This window comes from Haliotis rufescens, unplaced genomic scaffold, assembly GCF_023055435.1.
Source record: "Haliotis rufescens isolate VD_foot unplaced genomic scaffold, xgHalRufe1.0.p SCAF_1, whole genome shotgun sequence".
In the NCBI taxonomy this organism is placed as follows: domain Eukaryota; kingdom Metazoa; phylum Mollusca; class Gastropoda; order Lepetellida; family Haliotidae; genus Haliotis; species Haliotis rufescens.
In genome coordinates, this window is record NW_025963779.1 from 82,963,737 (window position 1) to 82,986,397 (window position 22,661).

The 22,661-nt window shown below is 40.0% G+C and overlaps 1 protein-coding gene across 1 annotated transcript in view; it reads left to right on the top strand.

Annotated features, from left to right (window-relative positions):
- LOC124136971 (neuropeptide receptor 15-like) overlaps positions 1–13,337 on the top strand; it is a 37,163-nt gene extending 23,826 nt beyond the window's left edge. The window contains exon 3 of the mRNA XM_046503052.2: positions 10,891–13,337. Coding sequence (XP_046359008.2) covers positions 10,891–11,617 — 727 coding nt within the window. The 3' untranslated portion in view covers positions 11,618–13,337. The remainder of the gene's footprint in view (positions 1–10,890) is intronic.
- The last annotated feature ends 9,324 nt before the right edge of the window (positions 13,338–22,661 follow it).

Consider the following 22,661-nt stretch of genomic DNA (forward strand, 5'->3'; position numbering starts at 1 on the left):
CATAGCTGTGAACACAATTTGCAAACAAATCTATATACAATCTATAATCTATAATCTATAATCTATATCTATATAACAGAACTACCTGCATTTCCAGAAATATTATTAGCTCTGGGATTATTAGGTGAAGGTAAAATGGGGTTTAACGTCGCGTTCAAGATTATTGCACTTATATAGCGACATGCATGCACGTGTGTGTGTGTGTGGCTACTAGTCCGTACTAACGCCGATTCTTTTAGTGCTAGCCCGCTGAGATACCACGCCGCAGTTATATCTGATTACCCAACTCAGACACAGTGTAGTGACTCCGAGATGGCCAGTCCTTGTTTTAACCCCTTAGTGCCATCTTTTAACGTCTTTTGGTATCACGCGGCCTTGGATCGAACCCCCGACCTTTTGGTCAGACGCTCTACCACAAGACCATGGAGGCGTTCTTTTAGGATTATTAAAGTTTTAAAGCTATTCCTATTATATAACATCTCGGAGGACGCCAGTAAGATCCAAATATCAACACCTATTCAATGTATTTCCGGGTGGAAAGGTCAGGCGTTAGAATCTATATGGGATAATGTAGTTTTTTAAAAACACCGTCCTGGGCTTTGATATTTCTCATGTTATGTTAACGTTGGTTTCAGTCTCAACATTATCACATTTAACTGTCGATCCGAAAATATAATTCACAATGTATACGTACATATATTTGCATGACTAAATTTCATTCAAATGTGTCATTTGTGTTTCCTTCCGTTTGTAGTTTTATTTTGTTTGTTATTTTTCTATCGTTTAATACATTTACGAAATCGTTTGACAGTTGTACATGGTGGCAATCTGAGGTTTCTGTTTGATACAAACATGTATATGACAGCATATGACTGTCTTTTTAAGTAGTGAGTGAGTTAATATATAACGTCACATCGGCAATATTTCAGCCATATCGTGAAGAGTCTTGTTAAGTATAGTGATTAAGTTTTGAAGTATGACATACGATGTATCTAATGACCACTGATAACAGTGTTTGTTGTGTGTGTTGTTTTTTTTACCTCGACCTGCTTCTTTGAATACGTTAGTAATTGAGTTACAGAATTAAGTCAGTCAATGATGACTTCATTTAGGGAGAGTTTAATACAGTCATTATTCATATCAATGGAGGACATGACCATAAACAGAGATCAAGGGACTCATTAACGGTCTTACCAACTGCTAACGATTAATGCTGATGAAGTTGGATATTGTATAAAGGTGAGAAATAGGTTCAGTGCTTTGAGCTAAAATAACAACACACATTTCGAAAATCCAAGAGATGAATCAGATATAAGCATGGTGAATGACAGGGTGTCTAGAGAAGCCATACTCACAACAAACATTGTGAATATCCCAGGATAGAATCAGTCAGCATGGTGAATGACAGGGTGTATAGAGACGCCATACTCACAACAAACATTGTGAATATCCCAGGATAGAATCAGTCAGCATGGTGAATGACAGGGTGTATAGAGACGCCATACTCACAACAAACATTGTGAATATCCCAGGATAGAATCAGTCAGCATGGTGAATGACAGGGTGTATAGAGACGCCATACTCACAACAAACATTGTGAATATCCCAGGATAGAATCAGTCAGCATGGTGAATGACAGGGTGTATAGAGACGCCATACTCACAACAAACATTGTGAATATCCCAGGATAGAATCAGTCAGCATGGTGAATGACGGCTTGTATGAAGCTGCACAATGTACAAAGTGAGTGATAAACTGGAGATTTAAACAATTATGGAAGGAAGCTTTCAGTGATGGTTTCGCGTTGGAGGTTTACTTAAAAACTGCAAGAAAAGTAAAACGTTAATTGACACTGTAGGTATTGATAATAACGATGACAGAACGGTCGTGACAAATGATAGTGAAAACTCGTCAACTTGAATATTACATACAGTAAATAGAAACATTAGATATAGACCTAACTCATGTACATTCGGATCCCCCCTTCGCGTTTCATGGATGGCATGAAGAGAAACTGAGTGAGTGAGTTTGTGTTTAACTCATTGTTAACAGATAAAAAACTTATTGGGTTGTCTATAAAACGCATACGTTAATAGCCACAACATTCACACGTATCGCATGCCCACACGGGGTGAGTATCTATTCAATTTCACTGAAGTAATAAATCGGAACATGACTTCACCATAATGCGGTTCTCTTCGCGCATTACTCATGACTCCCAGTCTTGAAGCGATGCATTCACAGAAGTGTCAGCGGTTACATGGTTAAGCCGCGTCATTATTGAATTATAAATATGGCTACTGAAACTGACCGATTGAATAAAATGAAAAATGCTTTGCCATCGTTAATCACTGACGTGTTTGACATTCAGTCCAATCAATTAGACAACATGAGAATGAATTAAGATCAGTCCTCGCCATTTGGTCCCTCCGGCTTAAGTCAACAACCTAATTTACTATGTGACAGTTTGTCACTGTAATATATAATATGATTATCAAGATAATCGTGTTAATGTTCATTATAATAGATCTTTATGTTCATTATAATAGAACTCGTATTGATTCCACACACCCATGAGACAATAATCGCAAAGATAAATATTATCACTACTGATTATACAAAAAAAACTCATTAAAGGGGTTTAAGCGTGCCACGTTCGACATTTAACAGCTTAAGAAGTCGAATACATTATTAGTCCATGTGATAGTGTCACCGTAATTTGTAACTTAATTATCCCAACACTCATGACCATGACATGTTCAACATCATCGTATGGCCAATCGTAAGATACTAATTATGTAACATTTCTGCTTCTCAGTGAATTGTGACTGGCGGCAGGGATGTCGCATGCCATCCGTTCGTCATAACTTAATTCAGTACTGAACCACTTTAATTGACTAGAAATAATGCAAATTAAATGCTACTTACCCGAATCCAACAAACCGTTTTGAATATGATAAGATAACATGGACTTTGAATACCTTTGCATCTACAAATTTCGGTTAATGTCATGTATATAAATAATTGGGGAATGGGGAATTCTAGCAATCAAAAAGGCAATTGAAAATGTTATTGTTTGCAGGATACAAAATAAACAAGTGATGGTGCTGTGATGTGTTATTACCGTTTACTGTCAATGTGAACACACGCGTCTTCTGTCAAACACAACTGGGCATCTTCACAGTGTGACAGTACAGGCGGCTGTATTGGGCAACATTAGCCAATGGTCACAAAGGGTCGAATTCACGGCAATCACAACCACAAACATCCAATTTTACCTGGCGAATTAAACACATTAACACATAAAAACCACGTCTAAACAGATAATTGTCTGAGTAATTATTGCATCAGTTTGGATCAGAATTAAATAATAATACTTTGTTGCTAGGCTATGACTACCAAGTTTAAGTATAATCATTCATATCATAATCAATATTCATTCTTGAAACTGATCATAAACTACATCAATCTGATAGTGAAATTCGAAGAATGCAATAAAGCTTTCATTTGCTATATATCATTCCCAGACTATATCACAAGCTAATTTTAAATCAAATTTCTGGGAAGATGATAGAGGTGACACATTCAAGTTTAGTCTGGAGTAATACCACATGGTCGGTAATGGATGCCACTCATGCAACTAACGTCACCAATGCAACATTCAAAGGAGTTGCACACTCATAAACTATACCTGAATCTATTGCTGGTATTTTAAGTGAAGGTTCGAGTGCAATTGTGTTTGCTATTCTACTCATTCGTGTGCAAGTTTTCTTGAAATTATCTTGAATTGTGATAGTCCTCTATCCATACCTTACTCAAAGGACGCACGTCCAATCACAACTAAAAGGCGAGCTCTGATGTTTGAAATTGTTCGATGCTGAGTGTAAATGCGCATGTTAAGGCAGCTGGTAATATCAGGGCGTGCCAGTCGAAGGTAGGAAACCCATGATGATTTGAGGGCAAATTTTGGTAAGCCAAAAGGGCGGATACTGTTTCTGAAAGGACGCTTTATTCCCTACCAGGTGGACAGAGATAACACAGCAGTCAAATACAATGTTTTAAAAAAAAGCCCAGAAATCGAGATTCCTCATTCCTCAAAAGTAAAACGTAACGTAACCTTGCAAAAACGTAAACACAAACATTTCTACGAAATTTGAAGAACCCTACAGGGTAGAAATATGCTTGGTTAAATCCCATTTTGGTTAAGAATTTACCATTGATTTGACATGAATTCCTCTTTCTACATGCAGACAGACTGAGCCATTTCCTCCCATTGTGAGGCGACATTGATGTGGAATGGCCTATTGGTATTCTGAACGTGTTGGTCAGCAACTACATCCCCTGTCTGAAAATACGAACCATGACGATATTCTTTATCAGTTAATTATTTCGTCCGTCAAGACGGCTTATTGATCTGGTAAGCTATTGGCCCCCTGAGACGGACGTTATCCTTTACATGGTGAAGTAGAGGCGATCAGAGCAACGGATAGGTTGGGAAATAAAGAGGGGATAGAGGGTCAAAGCAGACAGTTGGAAGGGTCTCAATGCAAGTATATTAATAACGGGCAGTAGATCCAACTATTACATATTGAATAACACGCTGCTGAAGGTGTCCCAATTACTGGAACTTCCATGGCCAAGAGTGTCAGGACGGAACCTGAGTTTTGATGTTTGCAACCCCAAGATTATAGCAGGCTGCGCAATATATCCGAGAGTCGACGCCACAATGTTATTACGACTAAGCCGACATTTTTTTCAGAGAGTGTTTACAGCTCCGCTACTAATTCCATTCGCGATTGCTTTTAGTGTGTACTTAAGTCCGGTTTCTAATGCTATTGACGCAGTTTGAAAAGTATATCAGCGCTGATATGAGAAACGATAAACCTTTTTATATTGATTATTGGTCTCCTGTGGTTGTGGAAATGTTATGAACTCTGTCACTGCAAAGCAACAAATGTCCTGAAGAGCTTGTGTCGACGCTTTCATTACCCAATGGCAGATACTTAATGCCATTATTCTTCAGAATGACGTGTAACGCCTATTGGGTAATAGATGTTTTAGGTGTTTAAGTTTCTCTGAACATTTACATTTAAAGACGTATTCGCGCCCTGCGGTGTATGTGAAGGTAAATGCTGAATTTCAAGATACATCGATTCAGAGGTGTTGACAGTTCAAGTTTGGTCGTCCATGTTTTAAAGAAACATCAGTTTAACGCAAAAAAACAACAGTTAACCTTCGCACCCTCTTAAACCACTGGACAAGAAGCTGAAGCTTGGCAAGCAGATGGCCATGATGACGTCAAACAGTGTTCAAATGGTGCAGATGCACAATCGTTACTCTACGATGCTAATCTAAAATAAATTGAATTCAAATAACATAAATCTGTCAACATCTTCTCTTCAGAAACTGGGCTCCTTGTCATAATTGGCAAAAAAAATCTTATGTGAAAAAACCCCCACAAGGATTTTCCAACTTGTCTCCTCGGGAACCATGCGTTTGCTGACCTCATCTATTCAAACCGTGCAAAGTGAAGCTATGAATCTGAAGTTTTGGTAGATTGATTGGTGCAATATTGGAATTCGAATTATTGTCATATTTATCTTGGAAAATATTCAATTATCTTGATGCCGTTTTGTGACTGAGCTTGTTTGTGTTTAGTGCATGTATATGCGATCAGTTTTATTTGATTGAATCAGTGAATGAATAGATGTTTTACGCAGCAGTCACGAATATTCAAGGAATATGAAGGTGGCATGTAACACTTTGATACTTGGACAGGAAAACCAGTAATTGACAGCACACTCACGCTTTCTGAATGCGAAGGGTCTATCACCTTGAATATGATGAATCCAAACAGGGATGGCATGAAAGTGTTGGATTTTCTATGTGGGCGTTGGATGTCTGGAGTAGTGAGCGAGGTTTCTCTTTTGGACGTATTACAGCCTTGTGTCATTAAAGACGTTGATTACAAGCAGTATTTGTTAAAAAGACTTATACTCAGTTTTCTCGTCAGTTGTAATTCCCCCTTGGCACGCAGGAAACCTTTGATCGTGGGTCCCGATCCCGGTTCGCTCCGATCATGTTTCTAGGTTTGTCAGCAACATACCCGTGCATGTGGGTTTCACCAAAGTAGTAAACGTCTGAGAAAAGCATTAATTCGGGCTTTCCTCCCAAACTAAGGTGAGAGACCATGATATAACTGCAATGCTGTTCAAAAGCGGCGTTAAGCCAAACTCACTCACTCACTCTTGGAAAACTGAATACTAAACTGATAACAATAACAAACAGAGGCAATTGTTCGTCTGAAAGAAATATGGTACAAGTCAAAGCATTTAATTGGACATTTATTACCATTGATGCGTCAAATTTGGAAATGTCCCCCCCACCCAGTTTACCATAACAACTTTTGGAACGTTTTCTGAGAGCTTGAATATTAAAAACTTGATCAAACAAATTTTGAGAAAGACTCCCATGACGGTCTTTGTAATCTTCGCACCTCAAATGCTGTGAAAGGTAGACACCAAAGACTGGAACTGCTATATTATATTATTCGACATAATAGGGAAGCTGACTTTTGGAAAGTTGAAGTTTTCTCTCTTGTAATACATTCTGATGGAGCACTGGACTTCATACAGATAAACGTTGAACTAGACAGAAACTCGTATGAACAACCTCGTGCGTATCTCTGCTGAAACATGTATTAAGCTTTTTCAACTTCCATACACACAAACTGTTAACTAGAATTGAACCGAAATCCAAAGAGTTGTTTATAGCAGTATATTTTCATAAAGATTTTTCATATTCATGATAGGTAAATATAGGTAAATGTCAGTCACTGTTTATTCATGATAGGTAAATATAGGTAAATGTCAGTCACTGTTTATGAGTAAACAATTGTAAAATCACAAGTTCCAAAAGTCGAGAGTGTACATCCACGTACAGACCCGTGATGAAATGGGTTAGAATAGCCCTTCAGCAGCCAATGCTTGTCGCAAAAGGCGACTCACGGTGTCGCGTGGTCAGGCTCACTGACTTGGTTGATGCATATCATCGTATACCAATTGCGTGGACCGCGTGGACTGCATTGTCTGTTCCCGACTCGATTATTTACAAACCGCCGTCGTATAGCGGGAATATTTCTGAGTGCGGCGTTAAACAAACAAACAAACAAACAAACAAACAAAAATCAACGTAAACGTATAATGCAACACACTCCTGGTATCCGAATAATTATGCTCATGAAGTGAGTTAGTAGGTTACTTCCGATGACATTTCAAGCCGTTGAAATCAATGTTTATAATCAGGTCATTACAGTGCAACGACACAATTGTCTTGATTTTGACACAATTGTCTTGATCAAGGACAATAATCATACATGTATGTCCCTATCTCAACGTGTTCAAAATGCAGTTTAGTTAAATAGAATATTGTTGACAGTGTGAGAAACACAGTTTTTTTCCGAAACAATATTACGTTGAAAGATCGTTTAAAGAAAACTATATTTGTTATCCAGTGTTCATCATCCCAACGCTTCCCCTTTGCCGATTGAGAAAAATGAACTTTCTGCCAACGTTGACTACATCTGGTGAATCATTACAACGAACCGTCTTATATATTAGAATCAACGTCATACATATGAATAATTGTTTATCAGTTGATAAGAAACGCTCATTGTCTATTTCTGATAAAGCAGCTTTCTTTAATTCATGAGATATTATTCTGTTATCGAAAAAGCTTGACACAGAAAAAAATATCGTGACCCCTCTATAACATACGCATGATAGTGGATGTCCTTTTGAATTAGATTGCAGATGGTGGGATACATGACTCAAATCAAAACACTTCCCTATGTGTTTCCCAAACAGACGTGTCAGGCGCATACGACTTCTGTGGACCACAACCAAAGCAAAAAATCCTCATAGAAGTTAATCGATTCAATATAATTTGATAAACATGAGGCACGATCATCTGAGCCTTCAGCTTTCAGAAAACTAACATTGAGGTCAGATATGCGGACCCGCTTTAGTGCACGATTTTGGCAATTGTCGAATACTGCTGGTGAAACCTGATTATAAGGAAGTCATACTTTAGACAGGACAACTAGTAATGCGAGTGGGATTTCTTCGTCGAGACAGATTATATACATAGCAATGGTTTTTGCAAGTTGTTTATCACAATCAGCGTCAATAATTGTGATCTAGGTTCCGGGAAATTAGGTTACACAACCCCATTTATCCAAGAATGAGGGATAAGTAGTGAGACTACCACCTGATCTTGACAGGTTGGCAGGATAAAGTACACATATAAAATCGTCACATTTATCATTGAAGAACGGAAATGCTCTAAGAAATCAAATCGTGTTTTTCTTGAATAAATCAAAATCGAAACAACTCCGATTTGTTCACATGTAAAGTGAAGAAAAGTGAATATTCAAATGCATGTACATGGACCACACGCGACATAAAAACACAAGCAGATATGCCAATTTCAACGGGAAATAAAGCCGTATATCACAACACTTTTAGTGGAAATGACTAAACTGAGGTGAGCAACGTCAAAGGTACAAATTATATATTTTCTTGATCAATCTCCCCAGCAGATTTTATGATTAATCGCCTCACAAGACGAACAAACAACATATCAATAAGAGATTTAGCTCGGGTCAGCAACATCACAGACCGTCTAATGATGCAGGCAATTTACCCACATTCCCTTGGGTTGGACACATTATGTCTATTTTAAAGGTCATACGTGCAAGCTGATGTTTAAGTCACATGCTGAAACCATTCGGATATCACCATTGAAATCATTGCACTCATCCTCACACAAATCACCTCCACCGTTTACTTATTTTCGCAGGATGTTCCTTTTGTGACAGAGGAAATAATGACAGAAACATTGTAATTCTCCTTGGTGAATATTCCGGTAGTTGAAATATATAGAGAGCAAGAAGATTAAGTCACGTTACCACTCATTTTTTTTTATCGTGGATCGGGATCTTCTGGTGTCCCTCGTCGTGACATTGCCTGAAAATGGTAAAAGGGCGTGAAACCAAACACAGTCACTCACTCACTCAATCATAATGATGTAGCACTAAGACTGAATGGCACTAAATTCTAAATGCACATACATGTACATGTGCCTCTCTTCACCCAGCAGTGAATGGGTACCCGGTAGGATAGGATGACAATGGGGTTGCCTAACACGCAGCTTGAGTTGTATACTCTCCAGGGAGCTGAGAATGATTCGTGAGTGCACATTGATCCAGTGGCCGGGGTAATAATAGCTCTTTGAGGATGCCCCTGTGTGGTGTGAAAATATGCGCAATGTCAATAGCCTATTATTATTATCATCATTATTATTATTATTTACAGATTAAAATAACAAAATGCAGCAAAGAGGGTTTGGGTGATCCTGGCACAGTCAGGCTGGTTAGGCTCATCATCAGCTCAGGGCCCTTGCCCGTTCTACACGCAGCCCAGACAGCGAATGGGACTTCTCCCAGGAAGCGCTGCCTATAGCTAGTCAAACCCACCAAGAACTTTTCGGAGAATGTGAAGACACCCCAACACTGCAGCCTTCTGCATTACCCAGATTGTCAGAAGGGCTGTATTCCTGCTAGCAAACCCGGGTATTCTCCCGATGTCAGTCAACAGATTGGGAGGGACCAAACCTAAGGCACCGAGAACAATGGGGAGTCGTAAAAAACTTGGTACTTGGGATGCAAGCGTGACATTTCGAAAGCGAGGTCTGCATATTTGCCACGTTTTCCTCAATTTTGTCCATCACATTACTGTCAAAAGGGACAGAAAATTCGATGATATAAATGATTTCATTTGATTTATCAAAAAGGACAAGATCAGGTTTGTCTGTGTCAAAGCTGGGCATCCACTGACAATGTGTTGGACGGTCTCATTAGATTCATTACATAATCTACATTTCATATTCACATTTTGATGCCAAATCACACATTGACGGTTTCGAGTGGGAAGTGACTGGTCCTGAGCAGCAAACAGAAAGCCTTCTGTTTCACTTTTCAGGCCAGACGACTTCATCGAAGTGAAGGACTCTGCAGGATTGATGATCTTTTTAACATACTGCACATAAACTCGATGCAGTGGTCGTTCAGAAAGCCTCTCCTTTAATAATTGAGTCTGGGACGATTTTGATATGTGTGCAAAAATGCACAAAACAATTCTATCATGAAGAGCCTCCACATTAATCAAACCACGCCCTCCCATCATAATTGGTAAATATAAGCGATTGAGGGAAGAGCGAGGGTGGGGGGATCTATTGTCTGACATGATTCTTCGTGTGAGGGTGTCAATACCCTGAATTTCTTGTTTCGTCCAATCAACAACACCAAAAGAATACGAAAGGACGGGCACAGCATAAGTGTTTGTGGCTTTGACTTTTTTGAAAGCGTTCAGCTCTGAACTCCAGATATTATTATTATTATTATTATTATTATTATTATTATTATTATTATTATGTGTCATCGTACCTCTTGTTATCAACCACTGGTCTATGTGGTCCAAACTCGATCATTAACAGACCGACTTGATAAAGCTGGAAGATGGCTGACAATGGTGTAAAACATCATTCACTTACAAAGTAACTCAGTACACAGGGAAAGTGGATCTTGTGTTACTGGAATTATGTTTTATACTAAGACAGAAAATTATTGAAGACATTTCTTATTGTTTCGGCTTGATTTAACGCCATTTAACATTATTGGTATAAAGTATACACGCCGATATATTAAGTTAGTGAATTCATAGTTTGTTGTCCTCTTATAAATAAAAGCGACACAACTCTTTCCATATTCATAGAAAATATCTGCCAAAATGATGGTTGTTATAATATAAATGATCAAATTGGATATTTCAGGTTCATTGGAATAATACATCCAATCAAGGCACACATCTTGTGTAATCGACGCCGGATAGCATGCGTTGTCGGATTCATCTGGCCGTTCTCCATCCTCTGCGGTTCCCCAACTCTTCTGTTTAACACTGTCAAGCGAGGCCACCCTCAAAGTACCACCGAATATTGTATGCTGGACTTCCCAGTCAGTCATAACTTCTACATCATGGTCTTCAAATACAGTGAGTTTGGTCTCTTTTACGTCATGCCGTTGGTCATCCAATGTATTTTATACGCTATTGTGTCTAAACAGCTGTTCCTCGGATCTGAAAAGCTACACCGTCGATTGACAGTTCTCGACGAAAACGGTACGGCAAAGGAACGCACTTCGGAGGCACTGCAGGCTCGCAAGGGTGTTGTTAAGATGCTGATCATGAGTGTTATCGTGTACTTCATCAGCTACTCGCCCAACCAGGTTCTTCTGTTTTATCATACCTTCAATGCCAGGCATTTCGAGGACAACTGGACATTCCAAGTGTTCGTTGTGATAATCGCTTACGTCAACTCAGCTGCAAATCCTATACTTTACAGCATCTTCAGCCAGAACTTTAGAAACCGTTTCAATATGGCCGTTTGCTACATCAGAAGGAAAGTGAAGAAATCTTCTCCAAGAAGACAATCTACATTCAGTACCAGTTCCAGATTTGGAAGGCTCACCAGTCTTGTTCCCTCCGCTAATACTGACCTTTGAAACAACACACCATTGCATGTTTCTAACTTACTACAAAATTCATTCCGTTTAGAGTGAAATCCCAGTTAAACATTTGGCTCCATTTCACACAAAATACACAGTTGTGTGTTTTGGACTTACCATTTTGTCATTATCATTGGTAATATATGTTCTGAGTATATTTTAATAATCACCTATTTCAAATCGGTGTATACATTTGTACATAGATCTATTTTCCCGGGTTTGATATGCCATGACACTGCTCAGAGGGAAACGTGATTTCCATTAAAACATTTGATAACATGCATTATATTTGCAAATAGAAAGTGGATATTTTCGTAGTGAAGAAGTGATTATCTTGTTTACAATGTAACAGTATTTACGTTGTTTGTGTGTAAACTATGTACTTATGTTGATGTTCCTGCATTATATACTCTTAAAGTAGGGGATACTTGAATCTTAAAATTTCCAACATTGTAACATATATTTGTTTCGTTAATGAACGAATCGGGGCACATTACACCAGGTAGTGAAGTATGACAGTAGATGTCGAAGGACGATAGGGGTGGGATTGGAAATTTCAAAGTTGACGTTATTTTATCAGTAGTGCGTCAGTGCGTAATACCACCACGACTTGTCATTCATTCACTGGACGATGCACACTGCGTTTGAGTCTCCCAATGGCGATTTGAGGGATTCTGTCCAACTCCTCTTGCAGCGCCTGCTCAAGTGCAGCCAACGTGGTCGACGGCCTATGACGTTGTCGCTCACGTTTCCCTATCATTTCCCAGACTTGTTCAATGGGGGAAAGGTCTGGTCTCATTACTGGCCGTGACATTCTATAGTCAGTATGCTGTCCCGAAAGTACTGTCCAGTGACCCTTCCTTCCACAATATGGAGTGGGGTTCGGTCAGCCATAGTGATACCACCCTACGCCATGACCGATCCATTAAATCGGGCTGACTGACTGACAATATGACGATTTGCAATGGGTGGCACAACACGTGGTCGTCGAGAATGGAGACGATTTCTAATCGTCTGACCAATAACTCGTACTCCAGTAGCCTGATGAAAGTTTGCAACAGTTTGATTCACCGTTTGAGCTCGATTTCGTAGAGCCTGGTTTCGGATCAATTGATCCTGATCTTTTGTTGCTCACGTGGGACGCCCTGGACAGGATCGATCGTCAGCATTTTGGGTTTGTTGGCAAATGTTCCATAGTCTGCACGCTGACTTCTTCCAGTTTCCACCATGCCAATAGCCCATAGAGGCTCCGCGCTTTGTGGGGCGGTCGGGTAGCCTAGTGGTAAAAGCCTTTGCTCGTCACGGCGAAGACCCGGGTTCGATCCCGACATGGGTACGTTTTGTGAAGCAGATTTCTGGTGCCCCTTGCCGTGATATTGCTGGAATATTGCTAAAAGCGGCGTAAAACCATACTCACACACTCCTCGCGTTGTAGACTCCGCATTCCTAGGTCAAACATGATCCTAAAAAGTAACCGATCTTCCTTGGAAGTGTCCTTCAGAAGTGACTCTACGCACGTGGGTGGCGCGACTGCGTCGGGCACGTGCAGACTATAGGATATGTTTTGGTGTTACGTTTTATGATTGGATGTTTGTCGTCAACACTTAACATTAATTGTATTTCATGATCCCTACTTTATTTTGAGAGTATATATATGCAACGGGTTGATATATGACAATATTATCATTGTATTGTGTTGATATAGTTCAATAAAATTACAAACGTGTTCATGACTACGGTGATATTTGATATTCAACATTCACGAATCAGCTGTTTGTGACCACTACAACTTTATCAATGTATTATTACTATTGATCCATGTCGTAATATGTATCGTGAAGACTTTGGCAATAGAGGAGATAACGTTTCACCCAAGACATTTTGAAGGGATGGATATCGCCGATGAACCTTATGGTCAAGATAAGCAATCGCACATATTACATGCCAGATTTCCATTTATACATGAAAACATGCTTTGCATGACTGAACCGTGCCCTCCTATGTCGTCCCATGTAAACATTCATCCGTCAGGGATTCTAATAGATGTCGTGTTGAAATAGAGGATACAATCTTGAGCGAATCGACGATGTGCAACAGCTAGAATCAAACCAGTGTCAACCGAAATAACTTCTGCTGTATCCACTCGAGATCTGCATTGTTATCAACAAGAAAACGGCTTACAGTTTGCGAATGCAAAAACATATGCTGGCAGGTTACACATGAAAGCTATTTTCTTTAATGCCAGACTTAAAATACCCTGCATCAGCTATTGCTTACACCCGATCATCATATTAATTGCAACATGGTTAGATATTCTCAGTCAAACCATGATGGGAACTGGATTTGGACATGTTCTCATCCGAACATCTGAATACGTTTTGAAAGACAGAAATACCAGTACAAATATTATAATTGAAAGCAGGTGTACATGGACATCGTAAAGATAAACAAACGTTATTTGAAACGTACCAGAAATTATACACAGAAGTTAGTGAGTATGGTTTTACGCCGCTTTTACATTTAGCAACATATCAGCATTATCACGGCTTGGGTCAAGTAGGATTTACATGGAGAAAGAAATGTTTATTTTTGTGTCACAAGCACAAGCCGTCATATGAGGTTAAACATTTGACATAATATGTGTTCAAAACAAAAGCTTGTACATCCAGCTTTGTTAGGCTTATGAGACACGTTAAAATACAAGTGTATCCATTGTGATTTTAAAATAAATAAATAATAATAATAATAATAATAATAATAATAATAATAATAATAATAATAATAATAATAATTTCTAAAACGAGCCAAGGATGTGGGACATAATCTCAATGTCGGTGTTGATTTTATTGATGGTTCTGTACTGCTGGACGGTACAGAAATGAGTGTCAACCAAGCGAAGTGCCATATCAAATCGGCCCCGACTAAATTTTTAAAGGCGTGGCTTTCTGAACGACCACTGCATCGAGTATAAAAATTATGTGCAGTGTGATGAGGAGATCAGTAGATTTTGTAATTAATTTAATGAGACTGTTCAGCACAATGTCAGTGGATGCCCAGCTTTGACACAGAAACGGTATCTTAAGCGACATGATGGGGTGGCTCGATCATTATATTACCGTCTTCGCCATGCCTGTGGTTTTGACACAGAGGCCCATCCATGGTACGACCCTGAATATGTAGAGGGCGTCACGGAAAATGATAAATACAAAATCCTTTGGAATAGGCCCATTTACAGCCTCAGACATATCCAGGCCAACAGACCTGATCTTGTCCTTTTTGATAAATCAAATGAAATCATTTATATCATTGAATTTCTGTCCCTTTTGACAGAAATGTGATTGACAATATTGAGGAAAAACATGGCAAATATGCAGATCTCGCTTTCGAAATGTCACGCTTGCATCCCATTTTGTTGTAGAAGATTAGGGCTTTTGTCAGAGATTTACATTTTCCGAGCAATAAATTCATACTTTATACTCCAATAAATCCATTCAGTAAACGTCAGCCATGTCTCATATTTTCTCACACAGTTGACCACTGACTGTTTCAGGAAGAATTGTGAATATTCGTCTTAACTGGCAAAATTGTGCAAAAAAGGCGCTTCTGTCAGAAGTATTACACGCTGGCATAAATATGACAAGGTGCTTACTTCATGGTGTTAGACTAAACACGACAATGTCCAAGACACAATGTCGATGAATAACCTATTATGTTTCCAAATTCGTATTAAAATAGTGAAAATACGTAAATAGAAGACGGTCCGTTACAATATGGGCCCTTTTTGGTGGATAATAAATTGTTTTTGAATGATCATAGATTTGTTGCAAAGAGACATAGTGGAAGCAGCAGAGATTGTGATCTTGCACGGCTAAGCCATTTGATCTCATGTGGCGTCTATTTCGCCCAGCAACAAATACATCAAAAGAGCGGAAATTGTTGCTAATTATGTCTGTAAATAAGGCCTCGCTATTATATACTAGCAATTTGAGTGTTTTTGTGGGCATGTTATGAGCTGATCAACAGCGGATTGTCTCGGGCGATGGGAGCAGTGGGTTGAACCGGATGAACAGTCATTAGATTCCCTGTTAATTGTCTTGACATGAACGACATTACAGAAGCGAGATAAAACCTTCTGGTCAAGGGTCCATTTATTACACATACTAAAAGATTGCTATGTGACAGCTGTTTTACTCATGGTCACGTTAGCGAGCGAATGTTGTTTAAACATTCAGTAACATACTCGTGGCAGCCTGTAGCTGGTAACACATGGAACGATCACATATGAAATATGCCTAACCTTTATGAAATTAATCGTTTGATCACGTGAACCAATCGAAGTGTTAAATTTCTGTCCGCTCTTGACATTAGACATATGCCAATCAATCCGTCTCTTCCCCGTTATTGCATTAAGGAAGTACAGTCTACTAAAACCGATTGGAAAATTACAGTACAATGGTGGTACAAGGGTAGCTCAGTAGTATAAGGCACCGTAAAACGCTTTGCAGAGTTGCATTCCTTTGGCGTGCCAGAAACCTATAATCATGGATTCGAATCCGAATTTCTGATTATGTTTCTAGGTTTCCCAGCTCCATATCCTTACTCGTGTTTTCACAAAAGTGGTAAACCTCTAATTCTTGCATCACTTTGGCTTTTATTCCCACATCATGCTGACACGGTATCTTCCCAAAACGTAGACCTGCCAAAACGCAGACCCGTTAAAACAACACTCGTTATGGCTGGTTGCATCAGTAAGTAGTACCCTGACACACGGTGATATAACCGAACTACTGTTCAAAGCGGCGATAAACCGACCTCACTCACTCATAGTAAAGTCCTGACGTAACGATGTTTTCTTACATCTTTTACCATTTAAACCGTTTTTCAAAGCAGAGGTTGCGAAACATATCACATATTATTGTACACGAGACGATGTGGACTTTTGATTATGTTGGCATCAGTTACTGAGACCAATAGTCTCCATCTTTGGGACTACATTCTGACTGAGTGAGGTGAGTATGTAATGAATACGCGAGAAAATATAACACTCATGTTCCCCATCGTGATGCGGATGGCATATTGCTGAAAACAACGTGAACCTAACTAACTTGCAACATCACTGGAATTATGAATAAGGACTATAATATGTACATAAAGACACACCAAAATGAATGACAAATAGCTTTAACACGAATCATGATGCTGTGGTCCAATGATCACGCGTGTCATTAAACAAGAATAAAGTAATAATGAAAACGTGGCAATAAGTTCACAGGTTCAACAGCTAATTGTACTAATACATGGCAATCAAGGATCAAATAAACCCAATCTGCGTTTATAAAGATCACTGATTGATTACATCAGGGGCAAATACACAAGCGGCTTATCTTAGCAACTGTATTACAGTAATTAAATGAGAGTAGCTAAAACAACACATTGACAAGATACCGACCAGATGCATAAACAGCCAATTAAGTCGACTGCGACCAATTAACACCTGAGTCAATTAACTTAAGACTCTCATGAGTGAATAACCTCGGCTGGGTTAAATAGCGGGTAAAAAACACAGAGCCCAAAAAATTATCATAAATACATGTAAAATATCTGTGTGTACAAATAAATTCACAAAAACATGTTCAATACATGAATAAGGTAGCGAACATATAGCAAATAACAAACATCATAATATCAAGTCAATACATGGTATGAGTGTGCCATTAAATCAGAAGACAATGAAAGAGTCGGGTCACTAATTCTTAGAATGCAATGACACTGTACGACAACGGCCGCCGGACTTGCCGAGCGGTGTCGGAAATAAAGCGATGGACCGGAGCGGACACAAGACCGTGACAAGGGTAGATTCAAGACACGGTGACATAGGAGACGCACATTCACACGTGTAAATTATATTTTGATCTATCGTCTTTGACAATCCCTCTATTTCCACTAAACTACAGTTATAACGAACTCAAAGGATCACTACTTTTAGTTCGTTATAACCGTAGTTCGTTTTGCGCTGAAGCAGCATAGATACAGCAAATGGCCGGGACAAACATCATTGCTGAGAACGTGTTTCTAGTGAGTGAGTGAGTGAGTTGGGTTTAACGCCGCTTTTAACAGTATTCCAGTTATATCGCGACGTGTCAGCTTAGTGTGGGAGGAAAGCCCGAAGTGATGCAGGTCTCAGACGTTTACCACTTCGGTGAAACCCAGGAGCACGGGTATGGTGCTGACAAACCTAGAAACATAATCGGGGCGAACCAGGATTCGAACACGCAATCTTAGGTTTCTGGCGTGTCCAAGGGACGTTACTCTGCACAGCGAATCGCGGCGCCTTAGACGACTGGGCCACCCGTGCTCCCTGTTTCTAGGAACATTTGGAACATTTGGACATTATATACTCAACAACAAAAGTTCCTGTGACACCAATATTTTAGTGTATTTTTCAAACAAGTAAAGTTTGGTTTTCAGTATTGTAGTACATTATGGAATCAAGTCACAAAAACGCAACTGCTACAGAAAAGCATGCATTCCATGCAAAAGTTGACTTTTATGCAAGCCCCATGCTTTCACTACCCAAGAATGGGTATAAAAACATGTGCGTTAACGGGAGTCCATATGCATTGTTTAGCATCGTTCTGACAACAACCACTCAGACAAACAACAAAATTACGCAATTATTCAACATTACGAAATGCCACGTCTGTCCGAAAATGAGCGTCTGCGAGCCATTGGTATGCTTGAAGCAGGATCGAGTCAACGTGATGTTGCAAGACAATTTAACGTCCACAGAAACACCATTTGGTGTTTATGGCAACGTTGGCAACCGACGAATGCAGTCAGAGACCATATTTGGAGTGGCAGGCCACGCGTTACCAATAATCGACTAGACAACTGGATTCGATTCCAAAATCGATTCCAGCCACCAACAGTGACTGCAAGAAGCATCCCTGGCCTTCGACGAATATCTTCACAAACCGTACGTCGTCGCCTCAGATATGCAGGGAATGTCGCCAGAAGACCCGCCAGACATCCCATTTTGACATGAAACCACTGTCAAGCACGTCAGTGGTGCAGACAGCGTCTACGCTGGACGGCCATGCAGTGGGGACAAGTTCTCTTCACTGACGAGTCTCGTTTTCACCTCAGCCACAGCGATGGACGGATTCGAGTGTACCGACGTCGAGGTGAACGTTACGTCAATCATTGTGTCATGGAAGAAGATCGGTTCGGGGGCGGCAGCGTTACGGTATGGGGTGGGACTACAGCAAGACAGAGGACCCGTTTGATAGTGGTAGAGGGAAATCTCAATGGACAGCGCTACCGCGACGAGATCATCGGCCCTGTTGTTCTGCCGTTTTTGCGTCGTCACGGCCCAGGCATTACCTTTCAACATGACAACGACCGGCCTCATATTGCTCGACTTGTTTAGGATTCCCTTCAACAAAACAACGTGAATGTCATCTCCTGGCCGGCTCGCTCCCCTGATCGCTCACCAATCGAGCACATGTGGGATGAGATGGAACCGCGCCTTCGACGTCAACCACGTGTTCCACAGACACTCCAGGAACTTCGAAACATGCTCCAGCAGATATGGAAAGATATCCCACAGGTCTTTGTGCGACGCCTGGTCCATTCCATGAGACGAAGATGTGTTGCTTGCATCGCAATCACAGGTGGACACACACGCTATTGATTTGTAAATTGACATTTTGGCATGTTCATGTTTTTTTTGTTTTTTTAATGAAATCACGCATTTTCTGAAGTCAGTATGGCAAATTAAACCATTTGAACACTTACATGAGTCTTTTATCTGTTGCAACCCGAAATTGTTTCAGATTTGGTAAAACACATAACTTTGCATTAAATCGTATTCAATGTCACAGGAACTTTTGTTGTTCTGAATAGTTACATTTGTTGAATTGCGCATACATGCCCAAAATATACGTTTAATATCTATATGCTTATATTCAAAATGATTACATGATAATATGTTTGCTTCGGCTGCTGGAGACTCAGAGTGTTTATAAAATGCATGCACTTATAGTGTAACCATCCCATTCCGTCAACTGAGAATTATAAGTTAAAGGTGGAGTGACCAGGCTGCAAATAGTATGATGCTGGATCCCGGTTACAAAGAATATTGATGGTTTTCAAAACAATTCAATTTGTAGACATGTCACATATAATTTCAGGTCACATTCGACATAAGCGAGATCTAACGCCAATTAGCCATGACAAAATATGGACAGGGAAGCAGTTTGCTGGATGACAAGTCTAGTTTGGGCAATTTTCTTTTTGACAGTTGCTTTTGAGCCAGGCGGTCAAAGTTACGTTGGTCAAGACCTGGAGGACAGGATACAACGACGTCAGACTGGGGTTTGGACAATATTGATAAATGGATTTAAACCTGTTACATATCGTAGACATATCTTCACTGATGAGCAAATAAGACATCATTCGCATGGCTAACTCTTAAACTGATTGATGCTCTGATGACTACTGCTGCACCGCACTTCAAACAATGACCTGTAGTCTGAAAGGATGATGCGTTAAATTAGGAGATACACATCAGTGTTTTCAATGTAGATCTGGGGTATCCTTCAATATAACCGCTTAATTGAATTTGGAAACAACAGCACAGCGTGAGGTGTCAAATGTTTAACTAACTTTGGTAACCTAGCCCCATATAGAAAACGGTATATTTGTCTTCACGACAAAATAAACTCTTTAGTGTTGGCAAAGGCATTGAGGGTTTGTTTGTTTGTTGTTTAATGCCGCACTCAGCAATATGCCAGCTATACGACGGCGGTCTGGAAATAATCGAGTCTGGACCAGACAATCCAGTTTATTGACATCATGAGCATCGATCCACACAATTGGGATACGATGACACGCATCAACCAAGTCAGCGAGACTGAACACCCGATCCCGTTAGTCGCCTGTTACGACAAGCATAGTCGCCTTTGAAATGAGTACAGTGCTGTGAGGAGGTTGTCAATCTGAATTAAGGATACATCAATAATAGTCTTCAAACAAAGTATGACACTGTATATGCCAGGACTTCACATTGGTTACTTACGTCATTATCCTGTGGTCATATGTGTCCAGTTACATTAAAAAATAAATTAGTAGATTTTAAATTGATTGACGTAACTACTAGCTTTCGTAAATTGATGACAACTGAAACTTGTGCGATGTATTACCACAACCAGTTCAAACGGTACCTCGAGTCTTGTCTAAAGGTCACAGCAACACTCCAAGTCACCATTCATCAACACTTACAGACCGGTTTCAATGTTCAAAAGCGAAGTATTAGCACAGTAACTTCACTTCGAGACTCCAACGGTTGAGGTCAGTGTTGACGGAAATCAAGGTGATCTGAAACACGAGTATGTTTTTGTAGAGCGACCATGCCCATCAAACAAATGGCAGCCACTGAACCCACGCATCAGTTGCAGTGTCCTGACAAAGGCAGACTGGTGTTTCATCTTTACTCTACTGCAGTGAAGGGGTGAGTGGGATGTGAGCTGAGCAGTCGACCTGACATATTGACTTTTCCTCATCACTGCAGTGTGTGAAGCGTCGAACAATACTCACTGGGGTGACCGCAGCAGCATCCGCCCTTGTTTCATGTGGGCGATGCTGCTGTCGACTGTGCTTGCTCTTTGTAATTGACTTAGCTATAGAGAACGTATTACGATTGGAAAGAATTGGTCAAAGTAACGATACACGTAAATCTAATTGAAGGAGTGTTTTGTCTTTGAAGATGTCAGTAGTATTCATAAGGGGATTGTTATTGTAAAGTGCATTAAGTTAAACAATTTCCTCTTAAGCAGAACGGAGATGTATCGGTTGTTTTTCAATATATTTACTGCAACAATATCTTGAGCTATGAATATTCGAATATTCATTACTGCATTCAAACTGATAGAATTTGACATGTTTGGATCTAATTTAGAAATGTCCATTACTTGAAATGACACGAAATAATATTATTACCTAAATGTGTCCTACATTGAAACATGTTTCTAAATACAATGAAGATTCTCGTCAACTTCCTACCGAAACACGCCTGATCCTTTTCAGAAAAGCGATCTTAGCGCTACGACTACCGTTAGCCTATCTTAAAGTATGGACCAAACACAAGTGAATGAAACCTAACATAGACCATGAACTTAAGAAAGTATGTTGCTTCCGTAACACTGTCTGTTTCGAGTGAGTGAGTTTGGTTGTCACGACGCCGTAAGCAGTATTTCAGTTATGTGAGGTCGTGTCAGTAGTTGATGCAGGTCTGGGAAGGACAAGGAGACTTTGGACCGCCTCCGTGGTCTAGTGGTAGAGCGTCCGTCTGGAGAGCGGAAGGTCCGGGGTTCGATCCCCGACCGCGTCATACCAAAAGACGTTAAAATATGGTACTTGTTGTTACCCTGTCTGGCGCTCGGCATTAAGGGGGTAAAACTAGGACTGGTCGGCTCGGAGTCAGTATACTGTGAATGGATCACTGAGAATAAGTGATGACACCAGTTGTCCATACAGGATTAGTAGTCGAACCAAGATTACCAGATTTTGATTTTCCGCAACTTTACAAAGCAGGATTTAACACCTTAGGACAAATGGGCCAACGTGTCTCTCTATTGTTGTTCACCCCTTTTCACGGCGTGATGTTGGGATGTGTTCCGTTCCGCATAAAGAGGCTGTCAGCAAGCTGCCACGACTGTGTGTTTTGTAATCAGCTATTAAGGGTTGGCATGTTGAGAGTTCGCCATACTTGCCATAAGGTCAGTTTCATGAACAGCGTTATAGCTGAATATAGCTGAAGCTCGTTTAGTTGCTCGCATAGGCTTGTTTGCTGATTTTAGCCACATATATACATACTCGGAATTTAACGAAGTGGGATTCAGCGAAATGCCAACTGTACCAAAGACATTAGTAAACCCGGGGAAATATTTTTTTCTTTAGAATTGAAATGATGAGACATGGCCAAATGATTTTTTAGGCTCATTAGAGACTGTTCTCCGCGTTGATTGTCCGTGAACAGAAC